Here is a 12,268-nt window from a genome sequence, read left to right on the forward strand (position 1 = left end):
TATGTAGATATTCCATTAAAAATCAGACGTTTTCAGCTACAATAGTCATTTACAACATTAACAATGTCTACACTGTATTTCTGATCAATTTGATGTTATTTTAGTGGACAAAAAATGTGCTTTTCTTTCAAAAACAAGGACATTTCTAAGTGTCCCCAAACTTTTGAACGGTAGTGTATATATTTAGTATATATAATTTACAAATCCAAAAATGGATCTAGGAAAAGGGTGCGATTTTGAGCATGTGTCCATTTGGATTTGAGAACAGCCATCCATAACAACCAAAATCCGTAAGGCGCAAATAGCTAAATGAGAGAGCGGCAGTGTGATTCACATCAATTCATATCCATATCGCTGTAGACTACACCACTGCTGTCATCCTTACCTCCAAGCGTTTATTCATGTTGGATAATCTTCGGATGCCGAAAGGAGTCGCACCATTGGAAGACATGGCTTGGACTGTAGCCTACAAAATCCTATTCTTGCTCTTGATCAAACACATTTGGTGTGTCATCATAGTGGCCTCTGACTTGTGGTCAGACTCGCTTAGGTGAAACAAACTTAAACTTGCTCTTTTTTTCAATGCTGATTTAAATGTCATTGAGAAAACAGAGAAGTGTCAAAAATGATTTTTGCTGGTAACGGAACAGATTCCAGTTACTGTTTTTTTGTAATCCCTTACATGTAACAGATTACATGTAATCCGTTACTCCCCAACCCTGTTCCCAGTCATGTGAAATCCATAAATTTGGGCCTAATTCATTTATTTAAATTTAATGTGTAAGTATGTCTGCATGTTTGTTTGTGTCTGCATGTTTGTTTATTGTTTTTGTATATATGTGTGTGTGTGTGTGTGTGAGGGAGAGAGAGAGAGAGAGACAGAGAGAGACAGAGAGACAGAGAGAGGTGAATCTGTGTATGTATGATTTTGTGTGTGTCTCTGTTTAAGCATGTGTCTGTTGATGCATCCGTGTATGTCTCCACCATGGGGAGTCTTGTCCTCAGTGCTCCTGGAACCCAGTGGTGAAGGCAGCTGGCCTGAAAGTAGACAGAGATCTCACCCAGTGGTGAAGGCAGCTGGCCTGAAAGTAGACAGAGATCTCACCCAGTGGTGAAGGCAGCTGGCCTAAAAGTAGACAGAGATCTCACCCAGTGGTGAAGGCAGCTGGCCTGATAGTAGACAGAGATCTCACCCAGTGGTGAAGGCAGCTGGCCTGATAGTAGACAGAGATCTCACCCAGTGGTGAAGGCAGCTGGCCTGATAGTAGACAGAGATCTCACCCAGTGGTGAAGGCAGCTGGCTTGATAGTAGACAGAGATCTCACCCAGTGGTGAAGGCAGCTGGCCTGATAGTAGACAGAGATCTCACCCAGTGGTGAAGGCAGCTGGCCTGATAGTAGACAGAGATCTCACCCAGTGGTGAAGGCAGCTGGCCAGATAGTAGACAGAGATCTCACCCAGTGGTGAAGGCAGCTGGCCTGATAGTAGACAGAGATCTCACCCAGTGGTGAAGGCAGCTAGCCTGATAGTAGACTGAGATCTCACCCAGTGGTGAAGGCAGCTGGCCTGATAGTAGACAGAGATCTCACCCAGTGGTGAAGGCAGCTGGCCTGATAGCCTGCAGGGCGCCGGAGAAAGAGACACAGACCTCACACAGTGTCTGGTAACATGGTGCTTACACACCCGATTACACACTAACACCTCACACCCACTCCTGTCTCACTGTACCACAGTAGTGGTCAAGTAATAAAGGCATGAGCCCTTAACCTCCCTCACTCCCTGTGTCTTTTGTCTCCATCTTTGATTCTCTATTTGTCTCCCTTTCCATCTCTCTTTCTCTCTCTCGTTCACTATTTCAGTCTGTTTGTCACTTTCTCTCTTTCTCTCTCTCTCACTCTCAATTTATTTCTCTTTTTGACCTCTCTATCTCTGTCACTGTAGTCAACACAACATAAACAGTATCACTAAAGTGATGGCCTAAGAGTGGTATTAAAAAGTCCTCAAAGTCAGTCTCACTAGCTAGCTTCTCCACATGTACATCGTGACAACAACGTATGGGATTTGTAACCATTCAGTTTTGGGGGCGGACAGTGTCAGCTAGGCCTCAGTGAAACAGATTCTGCATTCTATGTAGGGGACGTAGATCTAGGCATGCCTGTGTTCCATGGACTGACAGCTCAATTGCTGCTTACTAAATGAAGAGCCTTGGCTCTCCCTGCTGGGTGCATGACGTAACATATAGCAAGCACGCCGAGCAGCCAGATAGAAATTATCTATACAATTACGGGACACGATGGTGAGCAAACAATTCATTACCTTTCTAACCCCCACCTTCACAAACAAGAAACATGATTTCACAAGAGGGACAAGACAGGGCTATACTCTCTGGTTCATCTAACACTGAGGGATAATGGCATCATGCGTGCTGGGAGAGGCAAAATAAAGTCTCTGAAATCTGACTTTGGTTGTCCTTAAGTCCCTTGTTTTTTCCAGGTTTTTTTTGTTAGGCAAATTAACAGTTCAGAGATCCAGATTGCGGATCCTCCTCTTTTTGTTATTGTCTACAGTATTTTAATGGTGAACTTTCACAAACCCAGCTCTCCCAGTCAGGGATGCCAAGCCAAGCCAGGGAGATAAGCCTACACTTGAAGACATCAAGATAATTAGTCGTTTGCCGTTGATAAAACACCCTGCACATGTTTTACTTGTTTTCTATCCTATTGTTGGTGTTTTATGTCCGCCAGCATTCAGGCTGACCTTCCGCTGGGGGAAAACGAGCCAATTCAGCAGAGAGAATAAAGATTAGCTGGTCTGATTGGCGACTCGGAGGAACGGGAGGTACAAAGTAACCTAAAAAACAATGGCCACTGAGAATGATCAATGACATCATTAACCCTGACCCAAGGTACTTTGCCTTTTTCCCTTCCAAACAGGAGTACACTGGTCTCACACACCGACAAACACGAACAGGGAGAGACACACACGCACACACACAAGGAGGCAAGCCGGTACAAGCACGCATGTTCGCCCAACACACACACATACACACACGGAAAGTGGCTGCGGAACATTGCCTGCCCATTTCAAGGTGTAATTTGTAATACTGTCCGCAGTAAAACTTATCATACATCATTTACAGCTAGTGGTGGTCTCCCTAACTATACACAGGACAGTTATGGCAGCAGTGTTATTACCATTATGTAAATATGTACAGTACCAGTCAAACGTTTGGACACACCTACTCATTCAAGGTTTTTCTTTATTTTTACTATTTTCTACATTGTAGAATAATAGTGAAGACATCAAAACAATTAAATAACACATATGGAATCATGTAGTAACCAAAAAGGTGTTAAACAACTCAAAATATACTATATATTTGAGATTCTTCAAAGTAGCCACACTTTACCTTCATGACAACTTTGCACACTCTTGGCATTCTCTCAACCAGCTTCATGAGGTGCATTTCAATTAGCAGGTGTGCCTTGATAAAAGTTCATTTGTGGAATTTCTTTCCTTCTTAATGCGTTCGAGCCAATCAGTGTTGTGACGAGGTAGGGGTGGTATACAGAAGATAGCCCTACTTGGTAAAAGACCAAGTCCATATTATGGCAAGAACAGCTCAAATAGCAGCATACCACCCTGCACGCCAGCAGCATACCACCCTGCATCCATCCCACTGCTGGCTTGCTTCTGAAGCTAAGCAAGGTTGGTCCTGGTCAATCCCTGGATGGGAGACCAGATGCTGCTGGAAGTGGTGTTGGAGGGCCAGTATGAGGCACCCTTTCCTCTGGTCTAAAAAAATACCCCAATGCCTCAGGGCAGTGATTGGGACATTGGGGTGTTGTCTTTCTGCTGGGATGTTAAATGGGTGTCCTGACTCTTTGTGGTCACAAAAGATCCCATGACACTTATTGTAAGAGTAAGGGTTTGAACCCTGGTGTCCTGGCTAAATTCCCAATCTGGCACTCATACGGTCACCTAATCACCCCCAGCTTACAATTGGTTTATTCATCTTGCCCCTGTAACTATTCACCAGGTTGTTGCTGCAAGTGAGAATGTGTTCTCAGTCAACTTACTTGGTTAAATAAAAATAAGCAAAGAGAAATGACAGTCCATCATTACTTTACGACATGAAGGTCAGTCAATCTGGAAAATGTCAAGGAATTTTAAAGTTTCTTCAAGTACAGTTTCAAAAACCATCCAGCTCTATGATGAAACTGGCTCTCATGAGGACCGCCACAGGAAAGGAATACCCAGAGTTACCTCTGCTGCAGAGGATAAGTTCATTAGAGTTAACTGGCTCTCATGAGGACCGCCACAGGAAAGGAATACCCAGAGTTACCTCTGCTGCAGAGGATAAATTCATTAGAGTTACCAGCCTCAGAAATTAATCCCCAAATAAATGCTTCACAGAGTTCAAGTAACAGACATCTCAACATCAACTGTTCCGAGGAGACTGCGTGAATCAGGCCTTAATGGTCGAATTGCTGCAAAGAAACCACTACTAAAGGACAACAATAATAAGAAGAGACTTACCCGGGCCAAGAAACATGAGCAATGGACATTAGACCAGTGGAAAATTCAAATGCATCCAAATTTTTGAATTTTGGTTCCAATAGCTGTGTCTTTGTGAGACGCAGAATAGGTGAACGGATGATCTCCGTATGTGTGGTTCCCACCGTGAAGCATGGAGGAAGAGGTGTGATGGTGTGCTGGTGACGCTGTTTGTGATTTATTTAGAATTCAAGTCACAGCATGGCATTCTGCAGCGATATTCCATCCCATCTGGTTTGCACTTAGTGGGACTATCATTTATTTTTTATTTATTTTTTGAATTTTACCCCTTTTTCTCCCCAATTTCGTGGTATCCAAGTGTTGTAGTAGCTACTATCTTGTCTCATCGCTACAACTCCCATACGGGCTCGGGAGAGACGAAGGTTGAAAGTCATGCGTCCTCCGATACACAACCCAACCAAGCCGCACTGCTTCTTAACACAGCGCACATCCAACCCGGCAGCCAGAGTAAACACTGTGCACCCGGCCACCTTGGTTAGCGTACACTGCGCCCAGCCCGCCACAGGAGTCGCTGGTGCGCGATGAGACAAGGACACTCCTACCGCCCAAGCCCTCCCTAACCCGGGCGACGCTAGGCCAATTGTGCGTCGCCCCACGGACCTCCCGGTCGCGGCCGGTTACGACAGAGCCTGGGCGCGAACCCAGGGACTCTGATGGCACAGCGCCCTTAACCACTGCGCCACTCGGGAGGCCCCCATCATTTGTTTTTCAACAGGACAATGACCCAAAACACACCTCCAGGCTGTGTAAGGGCTATTTGACCAAGAAGGAGAGTGATGAAGTGCTGCATCAGATGACCTGGCATCCACAATCACCTGACCTCAACCCAATTGAGATGGTTTGGGATGAGTTGGACCACAGAGTGAAGAAAAAGCAGCCAACAAGTGCTCAGCATATGTGGGAACTCCTTTAAGACTGCTGGGAAAGCATTCCAGGTGAAGCTGGTTGAGAGAATGCCAAGGCAAGGGGTGGCTACTTTGAAGGATCTCAATATAAAATATATTTGTTTAACACTGTTTTGGTTACTACATGATTCTATATGTGTTATTTCACAGATTTGATGTCTTCACTATTATTCTACAATGTAGAAAATAGTAAAATAAAGAAAAACCCTTGAATGAGTAGGTGTGTCCAAACTTTTGAATGGTACTGTATACACCAGTGGAGGCTGCTGAGGGGAGAATGGCTCATAATAATGGCCGGAACGTGAAAATGGAATGGCATCAAACACCTGGAAACCATGTGTTTGATGTATTTGATTCCATTCCACAGATTCCGCTCCAGTCATTACCACGAGCCCGTTCTCCACATTAAGGTGCCACCAACCTCCTGTGGTATATATTGTACATGTACACATTCAAATGTTGCTTTGCTAGTTTTAAAGAAACAAAAACAGGATGTCCTGATGCTTTTTTGTTTACTTATTTAACCATTATTTAACTAGGCAAGTCAGTTAAGAACAAATTATTATCTACCCCGGCCAAAACCTAACCCGGACAACTCTGGGCCAATTGTGCACCACACTATCGGTCTGTAGAAACACCTCTAGCACTGAGATGCAGTGCATTAGACCACTGTGCACTTCATCATTTTCATACACAATACAATAAAAGTATGTTTTGTCTTTTGGCATTTGACGTCTATTTATTGGATTGTCCCTGATAATCGACAGAGTCCAAGTACGACTGAAAAACGACCCTATTCTCTACCCTATTCTCTATATAGTGAATGTCTTTTAATAAGACCACTAAGGGCCCTCGTCATAAGTTGTGCACAGGCATAGGGAATATTTTTTGTCCTCCTAATAAAGTTCAACTGGCAATGGATACAGCCGGGGTATACGTCATGATATCATACACTTCCTGGATGTATTTAGTCATATCAACCCTTTTCCATGCTTCAAAGACACTGCCAATCAGACTAAAGTACTGAAAGAAGTGAGAAGAATGTGTGGGCATATCGGCCTAACCAGCTGTCTGGTTGTCATGTGGCCATATGGCACTAGTGTTCACTGACATACTGTAATGCATTGAGATATGGTGGCAGATAAGTCATTTGTGGGACACAAGGACATTGCAGAGTTGACAATTGACAAGTAACAAGATCAAGAGTGCCTGTGACTTGATTTTATATACAGTAGTGAACTGTTAAGTGTTGGTTTGATGGGAGGTTTGCAATATCCATCAGACAACTCATGTAAATAAGAAAGACAGGCATATTGAATGTTCAAACTGAAAATGGTTCTGAGATTACAAGGTTTTAGCACATCCTCTCTATCGAACAACCTTCTCTGAATAATAATTATCTGAAATTGAATCAAGAAAGAGCACCACTGTACCCCTGATACTGTGACCACGAAGTATCATCATATCTACGAATCTTAATATTATGTTGAGAGACTTTCTGTCACGTTCTGACCTCTATTTCCTTTGTTTTTGTATTTATTTAGTATGGTCAGGGCGTGAGTTGGGTGGGCAGTCTATGTTTGTTTTTCTATGTTTTGGGTCAGTTCTATGTTTTCGGCCTAGTATGGTTCTCAATCAGAGGCAGGTGTCATTAGTTGTCTCTGATTGAGAATCATACTTAGGTAGCCTGGGTTTCACTGTTTGTTTGTGGGTGATTGTTCCTGTTTTTGTGTTTGCACCAGACAGGGCTGTTTTGAGTTCTCACGTTTCTTGTTTTGTTTTCGTTAGTTTGTTCATGTATAGTGTCGTCAATAAATATAATGAACAACCACCACGCTGCGCTTTGGTCCGCCTTTACTTCACAAGAGGAGAACCGTTACAGAATCACCCACCACAACAGGACCAAGCGGTGTGGTAATGGGCAAAGGAGAAAGCAGCAGCAGGAGCAGCGCGGCGTCGTGGATGGAAGCCCGGGAGTCAGCCCCAAAAATTTATTGGGGGGGGGCTAACAGGGAGTATGGCTACGCCAGGTAGGAGACCTGAGCCAACTTCCTGTGGTTACCGGGGGGCTAGAGAGACCGGGCAGGCACCGTGTTATGCTGTGGAGCGCACGGTGTCCCCAGTGCGGGTGCACAGCCCGGTGCGGTACATTCCAGCTCCGCGTATCGGCCGGGCTAGAGTGGGCATCGAGCCAAGTGCCATTAAGCCGGCTCTACGCATCTGGTCTCCAGTGCGTCTCCTTGGGCCGGCTTACATGGCACCAGCCTTGCGCACGGTGTCCCCGGTTCGCCTGCATAGCCCAGTGCGGGCTATTCCACCTCGCCGCACTGGCAGGGCGACCGGGACCATTCAACCGGGTAAGGTTGGGCAGGCTCGGTGCTCAAGAGCTCCAGTGCGCCTGCACGGCCCGGTCTATCCGTCACCACCTCCACACCCCAGCCCTCCGGTGGCAGCTCCCCGTACCAGGCTGTCTCTCCGGCCCATCCGTCCAGAGCCTTCCTCCTCTCCAGCGCTGCCGGAGTCTCCCGCCTCTCCGGCGCTACCAGAGCCTTCCTCTCCAGCGCTGCCGGAGTCTCCCGCCTCTCCGGCGCTACCAGAGCCTTCCTCTCCAGCGCTGCCGGAGTCTCCCGCCTCTCCGGCGCTACCAGAGCCTTCCTCCTCTCCAGCGCTGCCGGAGCCTCCCGCCTGTCCGGCGCCTCTGCCGGAGTCTCCCGCCTGTCCGGCGCCTCTGCCGGAGCCTCCCGCCTGTCCGGCGCCTCTGCCGGAGCCTCCCGCCTGTCCGGCGCCTCTGCCGGAGCCTCCCGCCTGTCCGGCGCCTCTGCCGGAGCCTCCCGCCTGTCCGGTGCCTCTGCCGGAGCCTCCCGCCTGTCCGGCGCCTCTGCCGGAGCCTCCCGCCTGTCCGGCGCCTCTGCCGGAGCCTCCCGCCTGTCTGGCGCCTCCGCCAGCGCCGCCCGTCTGCCCAGCGCCGCCAGCGCCGCCCGTCTGCCCAGCGCCGCCAGCGCCGCCCGTCTGCCCAGCGCCGCCAGCGCCGCCCGTCTGCCCAGCGCCGCCAGCGCCGCCCGTCTGCCCAGCGCCGCCAGCGCCGCCCGTCTGCCCAGCGCCGCCAGCGCCGCCCGTCTGCCCAGCGCCGCCAGCGCCGCCAGCGCCGCCCGTCTGCCAGGAGCCGCCAATGCCGCCCGTCAGCCAGGGGCCGCCAGTGCCGCCCGTCAGCCAGGGGCCGCCAGTGCCGCCAGTCAGCCAGGGGCCGCCAGTCAGCCAGGGGCCGCCAGTGCCGCCAGTCAGCCAGGGGCCGCTAGAGCCCCTCTGTCCCGAGCAGCTGCCCCTCTGTCCCGAGCAGCTGCCCCTCTGTCCCGAGCAGCTGCCCCTCTGTCCCGAGCAGCTGCCCCTCTGTCCCGAGCAGCTGCCCCTCTGTCCCGAGCTGCTGCTTCACCTCTGTCCCGAGCAGCCCCTCTGTCCAGTGGGGTCATTGAGAGGGGTGGGCATGGGGAGTAAGCCACGGAGGCGGACAATACGGCGGACTAAGACAATGGCGAAGTGGGGTCCGCGTCCCGCGCCAGAGCCGCCACCGCGGACAGACGCCCACCCAGACCCTCCCCTATAGGTCAAGGTTTTGCGGCCGGAGTCCGCACCTTTGGGGGGGGGTACTGTCACGTTCTGACCTCTATTTCCTTTGTTTTTGTATTTATTTAGTATGGTCAGGGCGTGAGTTGGGTGGGCAGTCTATGTTTGTTTTTCTATGTTTTGGGTCAGTTCTATGTTTTCGGCCTAGTATGGTTCTCAATCAGAGGCAGGTGTCATTAGTTGTCTCTGATTGAGAATCATACTACTTAGGTAGCCTGGGTTTCACTGTTTGTTTGTGGGTGATTGTTCCTGTTTTTGTGTTTGCACCAGACAGGGCTGTTTTGAGTTCTCACGTTTCTTGTTTTGTTTTCGTTAGTTTGTTCATGTATAGTGTCGTCAATAAATATAATGAACAACCACCACGCTGCGCTTTGGTCCGCCTTTACTTCACAAGAGGAGAACCGTTACACTTTCAGAGTTAATTTGGATAATTTAATTTAGATCTATTTTGACTCTTGACATACAGCAGAATCCAGTATAAAACCGTTTAGACTGCTAAATAAGAAAAACAAGATACATACAATCCAACTAAAAAAGTGTTAAATGCTTTAAAGAATCCAAGGTCCAGGCACAGATTTTAAAGTGTAAACGTGAAGTGTTTTTACATGCTCTATGTCCATTAAAAATGCTTTACATATAAAAGGCATGTAGTGTACTGAAAAACACCTACAGTGTTTTAGCATAGAGTCTTAATTTAGTTTGGTGTAAAACTACCACGTAAACAGTGCCGTAATCAACCCTCTACGCCATCAGCTGTTATTAACCATAAAGTAAACGCTGCTTCTATACAGATCTGCCATCATTGTAAATAAGAATTTGTTCTTAACTCGCTTGCCTAGTTAAACATGAAATAAAATCACATAACTTAAATCAAATAAAAATGTGTAAACAACTCGAACTACAGCCAAAAACGTTTGCATGACAGCACGAACAGATCTGCCTCCAGTTATTACTCCTGCAGACAGCAAGCTTAGGTTATTTTTTATTTTAAAGAAACAGATCAATAAACATCTTAAATCAGAGATGAGCAACGCCAGTCCTCGGGGGCGTGATTGGTGTTGCTCGTTTGCCCCAGCCCCAGCTAACCTGACTCCAGGAAGCCTAGTGGTTAAGAGCGTTGGGTCAGTAACCGAAAGGTCGCTGTTTCGAATCCCTGAGCCAACTAGGGGAAACATCTGTTGATGTGACCTTCTATGAGGCACTTAACCCTAGTTGCTCTGGATAAGAGTGTCTGCTAGAATGTAATCGACAAATAATGATCTTTAGTTTAAAATACAATTTGTTTAATCACCTGTGTTTGCTAGGTATGGGGAAAAATTCTGACACTACTTCGATCCCCTGAAGACTGGAGTTGCCCTTCCCTCATCTAAATATCTAACTGATCGGTATATACGAATAGTGTATAGGAATTATTTTGGTTGTCTCTTGGTGTCTTGACTAATTATATGTAGTATAATATTGTCTTTGTGTTGTCTTTTCTCTGAGTAGCTACTGCATGATCAACAGCTAATGGAAATCCTAATAAATTAACTAAACATTAGTCTGAAGGGAGTCTCCTGCTAAGAGACAAGCCGATGCAAGGGTGTTATTAGATACACCCCAGAGACATGGGTATCCTGGGGGCATTGTTCAGGCCGGTCAGTTCCCAGGGTGGCATCACAGTCACACAAGTGACAGGATTCGGCTTAATTGATATCAGCTGTGTTTAATTGATTAGATAATAATGTCTACACATTTTAGGAAAAACAAACAACAGGTGAATGCTTCATTAATGACGGGAGAGACAGGAAGGGAGTGAGAGCTGGGAAAGGGAGTGAAAGAGAGAGAGAGAGAGAGAGAGAGAGAGGGGAGAGGGAGATATAAGACTTATCCAGCAAGACAATAATTATGCCTTGAAGTTGTTGTCCATTGCCGCATCAACTCATTTTAGTACCTAATTACCTATAATTAAACTCTGCCTGAAATACTAGAACATTTTCTTTATTTTATTGTTTGCCCGGCTGGAGAGCACAACCTGAGGATGGCTCTGATGGATGAATGTAGGGCGTGATAGGCAAGATGCTTTAAATGTTACACACAGTATAATTTTACTTTGTTTACTGATCTGCAAAGTGGGTCGTCCTAACCACTCCGGAGGCCTCACAGTGGCCTGGGATAGGATTGGTTGGTCAATGTGTGTGTCACCATCAATATGGACCACGATTGGTTGATGAATGTGTGTGTGTGTGTGTGTGTCACAAAAAAGGATCGGGCCCACAGGTGTCCCAGCTACCTCTAACAACCTGTCTGCTTGTCACACCGACCCTCCCCTGCGGTAACACTAATCAAACCTCAGCAGGTCTCTGATCCGCTGTTGAACATCATGAACATTACACAGAATCCCAAATTATATTTCAAATCAATCTCCCAGCAAAACCAAGCCACCAAAATGTTGCTCAGTTGAAAATGACAAAGTACTCTGACATTTCCATGAGGGCTCCATATCTATATTCTCAATGAATTTTGGGACCCAGGAGCCATGTACTGCGTCCTAAATAGTGGCCTTTTCCCCATATAGTTTGCTACTTTTGACCAGCCCCCTATGGGCCCTTGGCAAAAGTAGTGCACTAAATAAGGAATAGGGTGCCATTTGGGGTCCAGGAGCATGCAGGAAGTTGCCAGGGGTGCTAACTGACCTTTGCAGACGGGGCGGTGGTCACTCCAGGCAGCGAACACCTCGGCCACCCTCTGACAGGTGATGGTCTTGGAGCCTTGGAGCACGTGGTCCTCATTACAGAGGAACTGGACGGTGGCTCCGATACTGTTGTTGGGAGAGATGGAACACAGACAGGCAGACACACATATACAGGCACATTCGCACATGTACACATGCACGCACGCACGCACGCACGCACGCACACACACACACACACACACACACACACACACACACACACACACACACACACACACACACACACACACACACACACAGGAGTGTTACTACAAGGTATACTGTAGAAACACATGAAGTATAGGCCTATCTGTGCACATTAAACAGTAATTAAAAACAGATTCCCACTAGGACCATGTGATATTGGAATATAGGGCTTTTTTAACACAACAAAGCCAAATACTGTAAATGAACTGAAAGTATTGATGTACCGCTAATGTGTGTTATTGAA

At 47.2% G+C, this 12,268-nt stretch overlaps 1 protein-coding gene across 3 annotated transcripts in view; it reads right to left on the reverse strand.

Moving 5' to 3' along the window:
* LOC139392197 (CUB and sushi domain-containing protein 3-like) overlaps positions 1-12,268 on the reverse strand; it is a 634,291-nt gene that overhangs the window by 293,940 nt on the left and 328,083 nt on the right. For all 3 annotated transcript variants that reach the window (XM_071139991.1, XM_071139990.1, XM_071139989.1), the window contains exon 9: positions 11,780-11,904. In XM_071139991.1, the coding sequence (XP_070996092.1) occupies positions 11,780-11,904 (125 nt within the window). The remainder of the gene's footprint in view (positions 1-11,779; positions 11,905-12,268) is intronic.

The sequence above is a fragment of the Oncorhynchus clarkii genome, chromosome 32 (genome assembly GCF_045791955.1).
Source record: "Oncorhynchus clarkii lewisi isolate Uvic-CL-2024 chromosome 32, UVic_Ocla_1.0, whole genome shotgun sequence".
NCBI classification, from domain to species: Eukaryota; Metazoa; Chordata; class Actinopteri; order Salmoniformes; family Salmonidae; genus Oncorhynchus; species Oncorhynchus clarkii.